This window comes from Mustelus asterias, chromosome 19 (assembly GCF_964213995.1).
Source record: "Mustelus asterias chromosome 19, sMusAst1.hap1.1, whole genome shotgun sequence".
Lineage (NCBI taxonomy): Eukaryota > Metazoa > Chordata > Chondrichthyes > Carcharhiniformes > Triakidae > Mustelus > Mustelus asterias.
The window spans coordinates 71,518,365-71,532,530 of record NC_135819.1 but is presented as its reverse complement, the minus strand read 5'-3'; the positions used below and the strand labels follow the sequence as shown (position 1 = coordinate 71,532,530).

The 14,166-nt window shown below is 43.0% G+C and overlaps 1 protein-coding gene across 3 annotated transcripts in view; it reads left to right on the top strand.

The window, feature by feature from the left end:
- The window catches only part of mkln1 (muskelin 1, intracellular mediator containing kelch motifs), a 162,050-nt gene that overhangs the window by 92,514 nt on the left and 55,370 nt on the right, over positions 1–14,166 (top strand). For all 3 annotated transcript variants that reach the window (XM_078235844.1, XM_078235843.1, XM_078235845.1), the window contains exon 9: positions 3,468–3,580. In XM_078235844.1, coding sequence (XP_078091970.1) covers positions 3,468–3,580 — 113 coding nt within the window. The remainder of the gene's footprint in view (positions 1–3,467; positions 3,581–14,166) is intronic.

Below are 14,166 nucleotides of genomic sequence, written 5' to 3'. Positions count from 1 at the left end.
CCCCCCTTTGGTTTGCTTACTGAGGAAAAGAAAAACATCACGTGAAAAGGATCAAATAAATTGGCTTTAGCCGTTTTTCATGAAAACACCTTCAAGTTTTTTGTCCCCCTCCCTCTCCTTTCTGAAGTAACCTACTGACATACAGAGCTGGAGTCAAGGAACATAAGGACCTGTTAACTCTAAAGGTGCCAAAGCCATACAACGCTAAACTTGTATTAATCCCCGAAATACCATGAACAATTTTGGTCCCCTTATCTAAGGAAAGATAGACTGGCATTGGAGACAGTCCAGAGAAGGTTCACGAGGTTGATCCTGGGTATGGAGGGATTTTCTTATGAGGAGAGGTTGAGTTGGTTGGGCCTGTACTAATTTGAGTTTGGAAAGATGAGATGGCACCTTATTGAGAGATATAGGATTCTCAGGGGGCTTGTCAGGGTAGATGCTGAGAGGTTGTTATCGCTTGAGGGAAAGAGTCTTAGACCAGAGGGCATCATCTCAGAGTAAGGGGTTACCCATTTAAGGCAGAGATGTGAAGGAATTTCTTCCGAAGGTAGTGAGATCTGTGGAATTCTTTACCACAGAGGGCCGTAGAGGCTGGGTTGTTAACTATATGTTCAAGGCTGCGGTGGGCAGATTTGTAATCGGTAACAGAATCATGGGTTACGGGTATAAGGCGGGAAAGTGGAATTGAGGATTACCACACCAGATCAATCATGATCTCATTGAATGGCGGAGCAGACCCAATGAACTGAATGACCCACTTCTGTTCCTACCTCTTACGATTTTGTGTTATGGTGCAGTTATTTATCGATGCATTGCAAAGGTATTTTATGTTTGGATGAGTTATCTCTTTTTCAGCTGGTTAGTTTGAATCTAGACATTCATCCTAAACTGGTAATTTGCATCTTCAAGGGAATGGAGCTTCAGTTTACATGAATCCAACACCATTTTGGGCAGATATTACTTTTTGTTTTAATAACATTTCTGAAAAAATTCAAGATTTTCATGGGGGAGATTCTGGAACCTTAAATGCTATGTTTTAGCTGGTTTAATCTTAGACCCAACCACCATGTTTTTTGTAAGATCCGTTAGGGACCAATAATGCTTTGTCTAAATTCAACAAAATTTGGGATTTAAGGCACTTGCTAAGAAAATAAAGCCACAAGGTTCCACCAGTTCTGAACAAAGAAAAATAAGCTTTCCTATACAAGGTCAAAAAGATGAAACGATTTACAATATTTCAAGTTAATCAGGGTTAATATGAGGTACATATGAATTATCAGGCAAGCTATAAGCAAACATATGGCAAATGTGACCATGGTAGATCCGACGGATTTCTCAGCAACTCACCCAAACGTCAGTAAACATTACTGACGTCAACTAATGTTGACTCATGAAGGATCTCCAGACCTTTACCGTTGAAGGTCAAGTGCAGATTCCCTCAAAACTAGTCCAACTTGGACTGCCTCAGTGACTGGACACTTTCCAGGATTTCACTCTCCCGTCCTGAGATATATTTCCTCTGGAATTCAGAGCCTGAACTCCAGCCTCTACTTGCACAATTTCAACTCTTTTGAAGCTGGCATTGTCTCTGGATTTCGTCAAGTTCCAATCTCCCCAGCTACACCAAGCTGCAAATGGCTAGCATGGCCTTTCCTGAGCCCAATGCTATTCAGCAAGTGACCTTTTGCCATCTTCTCAGCTCCCAGGACTCCTCCTGAGCCATAACTGCATAGAGCTATCAAATGGCTCCTGGAATTTCTCCTGAATCCTAACTACACGGAACAAGCACCATTGTTGCTTGGAGCCTGCTAACAACAGCACCTTTAAGGCACGGAATATTGTGTGCAGTTCTGGTCACCTCACTATAAGAAGGACGTGGAAGCGCTGGAAAGAGTGCAGAGGAGATTTACCAGGATGCTGCCTGGTTTGGAGGGTAGGTCTTATGAGGAAAGGTTGAGGGAGCTAGGGCTGTTCTCTCTGGAGCGGAGGAGGCTGAGGGGAGACTTAATAGAGGTTTATAAAATGATGAAGGGGATAGATAGAGTGAACGTTCAAAGACTATTTCCTCGGGTGGATGGAGCTATTACAAGGGGGCATAACTATAGGGTTCATGGTGGGAGATATGGGAAGGATATCAGAGGTAGGTTGTTTACGCAGAGAGTGGTTGGGGTGTGGAATGGACTGCCTGCAGTGATAGTGGAGTCAGACACTTTAGGAACATTTAAGCGGTTATTGGATAGGCACATGGAGCACACCAGGATGATAGGGAGTGGGATAGCTTGATCTTGGTTTCAGATAAAGCTCGGCACAACATTGCCGGCCGAAGGGCCTGTTCTGTGCTGTACTGTTCTATGTTCTCGTCACTGCAGGACACTCATTCCCTCGGGGGCGGGGGTGGGGGGGCGGATATTGAAATCCTGGAACGTCCTTAAGCTCATCCCGCAATCTCCATGACAACATTGTCTTCCAGGACTCTCAATGCTTTAAAATTAATTGCAGCTTTAATTCCCAAAACAAATTCTCCAGCTAAGTAAGGCCACCTGCTGTTTTGCGATCTTATCTTTCTAGCTGTGAAGCCCTCAAGCCAACATGGCCGCAACCTTTTAAGTGTAATAGTCTTCACCTGCTTTAGTTGCATTTATCCCATTTTTTAAAAAAGCTTGATCCAAACATTACTTCTAATATATTAGTGTGAACCGTAAATTAGTTACTTGTAACAGATGCCTTTGGTTTTGTGGCTTCTGCTTCATAGGAAATTCACTTGCCATTTGAGTCCCTTCCCTAGCAATGGAACTGATGTTGAATGAAGAAACGTAATTTCACTTCTGAGCTCTGCCCCTGTTCCTGTAGATTAACTAAGTTTAAGGGTTTCAAGACTTGGATTGCACAGCCAAGTCCATTTCAAGATCATACTAAGGGAAGACTATAGCACTGCAGTAATCCTTAAACAGGCACTGGTTTGTTTAACTTTGCATTGCCTTTTTTGTTAGTATAAATCCTCGCACTAGAAACCGTACCAGTTTCTTCATCCCCTGCAAAGGAGTATTGTTAGCCAGATGTTGGAAATTGTAGAAAATAATATTTTGTAATTAACAAACTCGTACTGTATGAAATCTTCTGTGTCCAGTCACTGAGGCAGTCCAAGTTGGACTAGTTTTGAGGGAATCTGCACTTGACCTTCAACGGTAAAAGTCTGGAGATCCTTCATGAGTCAACATTAGTTGACGTCAGTAGTGTTTACTGACGTTTGGGTGAGTTGCTGAGAAATCCGTCGGATCTACCATGGTCACATTTGCCATTTAAGTCCGTATGAAATTAACACTGAAATCCTTGAGTGAATAAACTGTCAATTCAGTTGACATCCCCAGAATAAAACTGGTTGCCAACATTGAGACTGGATTGCAGAAACGTGGGTGAAAAATTCCTGTGGAAAATCTCTGAATATTGACTTTTCTCCTTCGCAGAAACAGTATATTTATTTGGTGGATGGGATGGAACACAAGATCTGGCAGACTTCTGGGCATACAGTGTGAAAGAAAACCAATGGACTTGTATATCTAGAGATACTGAGAAAGAGGTAAGTGTTTTGTATGGGAAATAATGCTGGGTAGCAATTGCGTCGAATAAATGTTCAATTGGAAACAGAAGCGGTGTAATGCAGAGGTTCCCAAATCTGCAGTGCAATTAAGTTATTTACTGAGGTGGCCGGGTCGGGTCCCTCTGAGGGTGTTAGTTGCAAATCGTTCATAGGGCCTGACCTGAAATTTGTGTTTGGTCCATTGTGTTTAAGCAGTGCTGTCAACATGGGCTGATTGCCAACAGGACTCTCTCCGAAAACTCTGCCATCCTGGACAATTTCAGCCTCTCCTGCCTGTATTTAAGTTCCTCCTCAATTGAAAGGTGCTTTGTTCAATTTAAAAGAAAAAGTTAAAAGTTCGGTTGTACCTCTGTGCAGTGCAAACGTCTAGTTTAAAAATTTACAGCACAGAAACAGACCTCTGCCACTTTTCATGCTCCGCGTGAGCCGAGTTAGAATTGCCCATAGGGTCCCAATTGCCATTGAGCAGCAAGTTAAATTAAAGTTTATTTATTAGTCACGAGTAAAGCTTACATTAACACTGCAATGAAGTTACTGTGAAATTCCCCTAGTCACCACAGCGCCTGTTCGGGTTAATGCACCTAATCAGCACATCTTTCAGGATGTGGGAGGAAGCCGGAGCACCCGGAGGAAACCCACGCAGACACAGGGAGAATGTGCAAACTCCACACACAGTGACCCAAGCCGGGAATCGAACCTGGGTCCTTGGCGCTGTGAAGCAGCAGTGCTAACCACTGTGCTACCGTGCTGCCCAGTTGGCATCTCGACTTCAAAAGTTGCAGTACCATTTTTTTCTTGATCCCTGCTTTGGTGTTACTTTGACCGTACTGCAGTGGGTAGATTAAACGATATTTTAAATCTACTAAATATTAAAAATGATCTGGTTATCGTGGGCTGATGTTTTGGGTGGATGCAGGCTGGGCTCGCTGGTCCTGCTGGTTTCAGCATCAAGGGGTTTGAAGATGTTGGCAGGTGGTTTATCTTTTCTCCTGGCAACAACTGCTGTTGAGTTTATTAAAACTCTGTCTACGGCACATGGATAGTCAAAAATTAGTAAACCGGCTTTGAAACTTGGAAGTTGGATAGAGAGAGCGAGAGGGAAGCTACTCAGTCTCGCTTCTTCAGGATCTAATTTTCTTGTGCTCTGGTCTGCAGAGAAAACAAATGCTTAAACATGTGAAGGGTTAGCTGGCTTGTCACATGACCCTATCTGTAACTGCACAGTGACCAAAGTATGGTAATGGCTAGTGGATTCAAGTTGCCTGGTTTATATGATTAGAATAAGTCTGGGCAAATTCCTTTCATAGCCAGAGCCCTATTGCCCAAGAGTTGGCGGTCTAATAGTTTGTTTCCACCAAGTTGAGTATCCAGGTGATTGGATGCTTTCCGAATGGGTTAAGGAATGGCTCCCATTCATACTCTTTCAAGGCAATTGGTCCTGGTCATGCTCTGTTGCCCCTCTCTCCATGTCAGTGGCTTTACAATATAGAAAGTACAGTGATGTAAATATGCAGCCATCTTTGTGCTTTGAAGTAATCAATTGGAATGTGGCTTTAGCCTTTTTAAAATTCAATTCCAGCTAGTAAATTGACAATTCTTTTTTTTTATACAAGGGGGAGTTCCATGTAAAATGTGCATTTGACCTGCCACAAACTAGTGACTTTACCAATTAGATTGGTGTGGGTCATCTGAAAATCTTCACAAAGGATTTTTCCTACACTCTTGCTGTAGTTTGAATAGTTTTGAAGTTTTGCATCTTTAAGCATTGGTACAGCCGATAATTCTTCGCGGCAATTACAGTTGCGGTTTCTAACCTTGGGAAATTAAATTCACTGCCTAATTTCCATTGCAACTACCTGCATCAATTGTCTGGACTTGCGGCATGCCACTTGCTGCTAAATGATAATTGCTGACAAACCACTTGCTCACATAGTTGTGTCTTACTGCTGTACCTGATTGCTAATATCAAAATGTTGGACTGATGCAGGCAAATAATTGAAAGGAGAAAGAAGCCTATTCAAGATTTGTAACACAAAATTATTCTTTCCATTTGTCCCAGTGTGGCAGTCCTAACAGAAAAGGTTATGGGCCAGCTCACTTAGTAATTCCTTCAGCAGCTCCCGTGACAACTCTGATCGTGGCTGTGCTCTTGGTGCATGTGTCCAGTTGGCAACATAGGAGTTCACACACAACATACCAGTGATGATAGAAATTATTCTGAGCCAAGAGCTTCAGTAGCTCTTTTTTTATAAGCCCTTTGCTTAAAATACGAATTTTGATTTTATTTATTATTGCCGCATGTATTAGTGTAAGGGACTGAGGAAAATTTGTGGGGAAGACATTTACCAGTGTTCTTTGTCCCTTGTGGGTTTCAGTGTCTTGTTTGCCGGGCGGGTGCTGTGAACAGGATGCTGTTGGTTGAGTGATGTGGGCTGGGCCAATGGGATTGCTCTGGGGGCGGGAGGACAAAAAGGCGCCAGGAAGTGAAGCAGCTGCAGAGCTGAAGAGGCAGAGCTGAAGAGGGAGTGTGGAGAGAGAGAGCTTTTTCAAGGCAGTGAGAATTCGGTTTGGAGTGAGAGGCAGCCAGGCGTTCTCCTGCCTGTTCTTTTCATTACTGCCGAGGAGGACAGCCTTCAGCGCACTCGACCTACTTTGCTGCACGGATAGCTCGCGGCACCTCTGCCTCCTGCGGCATCATCTTCCACACGTGTGTCTCTTCTGGACTGTGTGTGTGTGTCGTGAGTAACTGGTGGGGACTATACAATCCAACTGGAACAGTGTCTACAAATGTGTTACTGAGGATGAGTTTCCCCATGTGTGCACCAACGGATGGGCCCCAACGGTTATAGATCAGAGCTCACTGTTTTATGTCTGTTAATTACATTGTTATTAAATTTATTTTTGATATTCCGATTACAGTACTGACATTTATGGGTAAACAGGGAATTAGCCAAATCAACATCAACCGCTAGGAATTTGGGATCCTGTTGATTGAATCTTTAAATAGTAGCCCCATATAGTGGTCAGCAGGGGGTTACATTAGTATACAGTGAAAAGTATTGTTTCTTGCACGCTATACGGACAAAGCATATCGTTCATAGAGAAGGAAACGAGAGAATGCAGAATGTAGTGTTCCAGTCATTGCTAGGGTGTAGAGAAAGATCAACTTAATGCAAGGTAGGTCCATTCAAAAGTCTGACGGCAGCAGGGAAGAAGCTGTCCTTGAGTCGGTCGGAACGTGTCCTCAGACTTCTGTATCTTTTATCGAACGGAAGAAGGTGGAAGAGAGAATGTCCGGGGTGTGTGGGGTCCTTAATTATGCTGGCTGCTTTGCCAAGGCAATGGGAAGTGTAGATGGAGTCAATGGATAGGAGGCTGGTTTGTGTAATGAATTGGGCTACATTCACGACCTTTTGTAGTTTCTTGTGGTGTTGGGCAGATGAGGAGCCATACCAAGCTGTGATACAGCCGGAAAGAATGCTTTCTATGGTGCATCTGTAAAAGTTGGTGAGAGTCGTAGCAGACATGCCAAATTTCCTTAGACTTCTGAGAAAGTAGAGGCGTTGGTGGGCTGTCTTAACTATGGTGTCGGCATGCCCCCGGACAAGTTGTTGGTGATCTGGACACCTAAAAACCTGAAGCTCTCCACCCTTTCTGCTTCGTCCCTGTTGATGTAGATGGGCATGTTCTCCACTATGCTTCCTGAAGTCGATGACGATCTCCTTTGTTTTGTTGACGTTGAACGAAAGATTATTGTCACCGCACCAGTTCACCAGATTCTCTATCTCTTTCCTGTACTCCGTCTCATCATTGTTTGAGATCCGACCCACTACGGTGGTGTCATTAACAAACTTGAAAATCGTGTTGGAGAGGAATTTGGCCAGACAGTCATAAGGGGTTGAGAACACAGCCTTGTGGGGCACAGGTGTTGAGGATGATCGTGGAGGAGGTGTTGTTCCTATCCTTACTGATTGTAGTCTGTAGTTCGGAAGTTCAGGATCCAGTTGCAGAGGGAGGGGCCGAGGCCCAGGCCACGGAGTTTGGAGATTAGTTTCGTAGGAATAATGTTGTTGAAGGCTGAGCTGTAGTCAATAAATAGGTGTTTGACATGGGTGTCTTTATTATCCAGGTGTTCTAGGGTTGAATGCAGGGAAGGGATATGGTGTCTGCTGTGGATCTGTTGCGGCAGTAGGCAAACTGTAGTGGATCCAGGCAGGTCCGGGAGGCTGGAATTGGTTCGTGCCATGACTAGCCTTTCGAAGCACTTCATAATGATGGAAGCCAGAGCCACCAGACGATAGTCATTAAGGCACGCTGCTTGGCTTTTCTTTTGGTACTGGGATGATGGTCGTCGTCTTGAAGCAGATAGGGACCTCAGATTGTTGTAAAAAGAGGTTGAAGCTGTCTGCGAATACCTCCGCCAGCTGATATGTGCAGGATCTGAGTGTCCGTCCGGGTACCCCATCCAGGCCAGTCACTTTCCATGGGTTGAACTTTGAGAAAGCTGCTCTGACATCTGCAATGATGACCTCCGATACAGGTTCATCCAAGGCTTCCAGGGTGGAGGTCATGCTTTTACTGACCTCTTGCTCAAAATGGGCGTAGAATGCATTGAGCTCATCAGGGAGGGGTGCGTTGGAGCTGGCGATTTTACATGCCTTCATCTTGTAGCCTGTTATGTCTTGCAGACCTTGCCATAGTCAATGTAAGGGAAGCTAGGAACTGGCATTTATCTAGTGCCTTATGTCTCCAGGAAATCCCAAAGCTTTTAACAACCAATGAATTACACTTGAAGGGTAGTCTATATTGTGTAGACAAGCATTGCAGCCAATTTGACTGCAGCGAGGTCCTGCAATTAGCAGATGTGTTAGTCTGTGGTGCTGGTTGGAGTTAGATCCACTGGGTTACTGGAAGAACTTGCTGCTTCTCTTTGCATAGTGTTGTGGGAGCTTTCACGCTTATCTAGTTGGACAATATCTGAGAAACAGCACCCCGACAGCATATAACACCCTTAGAAGTGCACTGAACTGACAACGTAGGTAATGTGCTGTTGTCTGGGAATAGAGTTTGAATCTACACGCAACATTCTGAATCAGAGTCGAGAATATTACCAATCAAGAGAACTTGGGAGTGGCAAGACTCTGAAAAATAGGGCAGCGAATGCTGTAAACTTGAAATAAAAACAGAAAATTCCAGAAATGCAGATAAGAACATAAGAACATAAGAAATAGGAGCAGGAGTAGGCCATCTAGCCCCTCGAGCCTGCCCCACCATTCAATAAGATCATGGCTGATCTGAAGTGGTCAGTTCCACTTACCCGCCTGATCCCTATAACCCCTAATTCCCTTACCGATCAGGAATCCATCTATCCGTGATTTAAACATATTCAACGAGGTAGCCTCCACCACTTCAGTGGGCAGAGAATTCCAGACATTCATCACTCTCTGAGAGAAGTTCCTCCTCAACTCTGTCCTAAACTGACCCCCCTTTATTTTGAGGCTGTGCCCTCTAGTTCTACCTTCCTTTCTAAGTGGAAAGAATCTCTCCACCTCTACCCTATCCAGCCCCTTCATTATCTTATAGGTCTCTATAAAATCCCCCCTCAGCCGTCTAAATTCCAATGAGTACAAACCCAATCTGCTCAGTCTCTCCTCATAATCAACACCCCTCATCTCTGGTATCAACCTGGTGAACCTTCTCTGCACTCCCTCCAAGGCCAATATATCCTTCCTCTACCAGAACTGGGAGTGTGGTGCTAAGAGACCCATTATGGGCTGCATGAAATGGAAAACAAGAACAACGGGCAAAATCAATAATGTGGAATATTAAAGTCTGTCAGAAGAGTCGATGGACTTAAGTTCAGCAAAAAGGCCATTAAGTGTTTTAAAGAAATGGAAATGTGTGGGTGATTGTATAAAGGTTGCCTTAATGAGGCTTTGGAAATTCATTAAAAGAAAATTGAAAGTGGTCAAGGAAGGCCAGTTAACATGCATGGAAAGCATTCTGACAGAAGAGATTGTAAATACAGGAACAAAACCTATAAATTGCTTTGCACAAATTTGACATCACCTTAAAAGGGAAAAGACAATCCCAACATCTTGGGTACAGACCACTAGTCAGAATTGTGTTCTTGCGAAGCATGTACATCTGAAATCATGTCAATCTTCAGCCAGAGGGTGCTGAATCTATGGAATTCATTGCCGCAAAAGGCTGTGGAGGCCAGGTCATTGAGTGTTTTTAAAACAGAGATAGAGGGGTTCTTGATTGGTATGGGGATCAGAGGTTGTGGTTAAAAGGTGGGAGAATGGTTTTGAGGTGATCAGCCATGATTGAATGGTGAAGCAGACTCGATGGGCCGAATGGGATATTTATGCTCCTATATCTTATGGTCTCTTAAGAAATGCCTATTTGCTGTAGGAATCTCCTGTGTCGAACAAAATGTGGAAAGTAGCAAAGAAAGCTCAGGAATGAATAAAATTGAAGTGTTATCTTTCAGATGAGATATTTCAGCAAGGCCCCGTTTGCCCTCTGACAGATGTGAAAGAGTTCATGACACAATTTTGAAGAAGAGTGAAATATCTTGGCCAACATTTATCCCTTAACCAATATCACTGAAGCAGATTGTCTGATCATTACCACGGTTTGAGAGACTTTGTTGCGAGCAAATTACCACCGCATTCCCTACATTGCAACAGTTAGCATGTTTCCGAGAAGTACTTTACTCACTAAAGCATCTCGGGAAGTCGTGAGGTCATGAAAGACATAAATGTAAGTTTGTTGTTCTTTTACTTGTCTCTCGGATCGTGGTAAAGCTACATTTGCCTCCGAACGTGAAGTTTAAGGCTTCAGCAGATTGAAGGAAAGAGATTAGTAAATTTGTCTTTATAATAGCTGCAAACAGACCTCAACATTACCGCAAGATAGGGTACGTCTATTCATTGGCATTCAATGATGGAGCACAGTTGTATTAATTTGCAAATTTATAAATTTGCCAAGTTCTGCAGCAATTGTTATTTGCATGTCTGAAAAAGTGAAGTGGCACGGTGGCATTGTGGTTGTCACTGTTGCCTCACAGTGGGTCATTGTCTTTGCGGAGTTTGCACATTCTCCCCGTGTCTGCGTGGGTTAAAAATGGCGCACATTGTATCAGGACATACCCTGGTATATATGCTGAATAGAATATTTTTGAATGTAAAAGTTTATGAAGGGAAATGGCTCACAAATTGAGTGAGAATTGCTCAAGAGCTTTGTAGTACTTACTTTTTAAGTTAAGCGAGTTATGTTTTCCACCGTTGGTGCAAGTTTGGGACCGAGTGGGTGGCATTTGAGGGAGAATGTGCTTTAGCTCAGCCTTAGTGACTGACCCGATTTTAAAAAAAAACTTTTAAGGCTATCCTAATAGAGGAGCGGTGTTGACACTCCTGACTGCCTCAGGCAATTCAGCACAAGCTGATGAATTTAAACCAAGGATCTGAAGGATTACTCTGAGCACCTCTGTTTGTATAAAGCTCCATTAAAGCATTGTCAGAGCGGATTTTAAAATAACTATTCTTTCAAGTTGAAGAGTGAAAGCTCAGTACTGTATTTTGTATTGTAGGATAATTATTTCCAAAACTTGGTTCCTTTCTGTCCCTGTGGTGCTAGATTTTAGTGTACAAAAGTGCTTATAGAATCCTTTGATCAAGAATGTCGGGGAGGGCCATTAGCTTTGCCTGGTTGAAATCCTGGATCATCTTGCATAACGCAGATGGAGAGAGGAACACTTCATTTCTAGTGTTTTCTTGGCACTGTTCACAAGCAATTAAATTGTTTGATGTCAATCAATGGCAAATGCTGAAGCCATTAAACTTTTAAAGATTTGCTAACTTTGGATATTTTTCACCCTGTTGTCCTGAATATGCTGACTAATGGCAGCCCAAGCCAGTGGTTGAACCAATGGGGAATTCGCTTTCTGCTTCTGTCTCTCTCTCTCTCCCCCTCTCTCTCTCTTCTTTCACCCCCCCCCCCCCCCAGCTGACCCACCCAGTCCCCCAACACTCTAAGGTGATCCAAGTTACTTATAGGAAGACTCACCCACAGGGTTTTTTTCTCATTGGAGGTGGAGTGGGGGGCAAGAACCCTGGCAAATCTTTACTCATGTTTTCCCCCTCCACCTCAAAAACTAATCTCAGGGATGAACTTCAGTGTTAAGCCTTGATTCTCAGTTGCAGGACTGCTCGATGCCATTAATTGACAAACTGGGGTTAAAATTCAAATGAGATTATGTGTTTGGTCTCATGCCACAATGACCAGCGCAGTTACATAGAAGATAGGAGCATGAGGAGGCCACATCAGATGCCCACATCAGGACAGCTGCAAATTCTCAATTGAACTGCTGGTGTTTATAATGCTTGGGCTCCACCATCAGGCCTAAGTCTGCCAATAACTCAACATTTCAGATGTTGGCAAAAATACTGAAACATAAAAATGCCTGTGTTCAATCATTAATGGTGCCTGGACAAATAATGATTAAAAGTGTACACTAAAGGTGAAAGATTAATGAAATAATTTGAATTAATGCAGCACCTCTCATGTTCTTAAGATGTCACAACATTTTCAGCCAATGATGTACTTCTGAAATCTCATCACTATAATACAGGAAACACAGCAGCTAATTTGCAGACAGCAGAATCCCAGCAATGAGGTTGGGACCAGATATCCTGTTTTAGTGATTTTGGTTAAGCGATACTTATTGGTCAGGACTCTTGGCCAACAGGGCTCGTTTTCGTGAATGTTATTTTATCGTTATTCCTGATCTGCTTTTCCATTCCATCATCACACAAGAATATTAGTGGCTGACTAAATAACTGCACCATTATCGGGAAATAGTCCAGCCGATTAGTCAAATTCCTAAGCACAGCAAGCGTGCTGTCCTTTTGCTCGTAGTCTCTTTAAAACAACTGCATGCTTTGAGGACTTGAATTTGGATTATTGAGTTTTCATTTGAGTACAGTACATAATGCAATTAATTTCTTGAATTGAGTCTGCGACCATCCAAAATTTAACTTCGTGGTTTTAGATCTCCAATGGTTACGAAACTCATACAACTTTACTAAAACACCAACTGCACTTGACCTAAATAATTGTGAAGCTGCTGTGTTAATAATTTGATGGTTTCTTCCATTCTCCCCCTTCCCTTTCTCCTCATTAAACTCTTCCTGTACTTTGGTAACGGTTTGGAAAGCAATATTGGTAGCATTGCTTCAACAGCACTGATTTGGTTTCTTTGCTCACCTTCACATCTTCTTCAAATGGCAGTCTGATTTGCCTGTGATTATAACTTTGTTGTAGCAACAACTCAAACCAACAGGCTGATCACAAGTGACCTTGCTTCACTGTGTTCTTTGTTTGTAAGTACAGGTTTGTCTTGGTGATTCTATAAAACAACAATGTATTGTCTACATGATTATTTTGCACAGAATGTTGTAAGGACTGACTGAATGCAAGTAAACCACTGAGTTTTTTTCACAAATTGGGGGCAGCACGGTGGCACAGTGGTTAGCACCGCTGCCTCACAGCACCAGGGACCTGGGTTCGATTCCCGGCTTGGGTCACTGTCTGTGCGGAGTCTGCACATTCTCCCCGTGTCTGCGTGGGTTTCCTCCGGGTTCTCGGTTTCCTCCCACAGTCTGAATGACATGCTGGTTAGGTGCATTGGCCGTGCTAAATTCTCCCTCAGTGTACCTGAACAGGGAGTGTGACGACTAGGAGATTTTCATAGTAACTTCATTGCAGAACTAATGTAAGCCTACTTGTGACACTAACAAATAAACTTTAAAAAACTTAAATTTAAAATGGATAGTAAAGTTGTTTCCAGCTATCCCTCTTCCCTACCCCTCTCTCACATCAGTGCTGGAAATTAGTTCAAAATCTTTTGTGAGATTAATTTAGGCAGCTTCCATCCCCTTCCTAGTCCTAGCCAAATTTAATTCTTCAGTCAGCATTGCTAAAAACAGATTACCTGGCCAATACCACACTTCTATTTGTAGGAGCTCAGTCTGTGCAAATTTACTGCTGCATTTCTTAAGTTAGAACAGTGACTACATTTCAGAAGTACTTAATTGACTGAAGCGCTTTTGGATGACTTGAGGCCATGAAAGCCATCGTATAAATGTAAGTCTTTCATGCAATTACACAACAGAAACTTTCCAAAATCGGTAGCATTAAATTGACTGTCCCTTATACCGCAAGGATGGTTGGTGCATGCAATGGAAAATTTGATGCTGGTGTGCAATGAGACCAGACAAGTTTTACTCTAACAGTCTACTATTCCCTGACCTATGTGTGGTCAAGTACTAAGTGCCAAAGTCAAAGTATGTTGCTTAGCATCAAGGTCCCGCACTTAAAAACATAAAAGACCACTGGGTATAACTTTAGCCAGGCGTCGCTGTGGAATTTCAGTCAAGTGCAATGGTGGGCATATAATATTGTCATGCCATAATTTGAAATGAGGGAGAAATCTTGCAGTACGGTTATAGACACTTACTCAAATTTGGTTGCATTTAGGGAGCAAATTGGGCTACGTA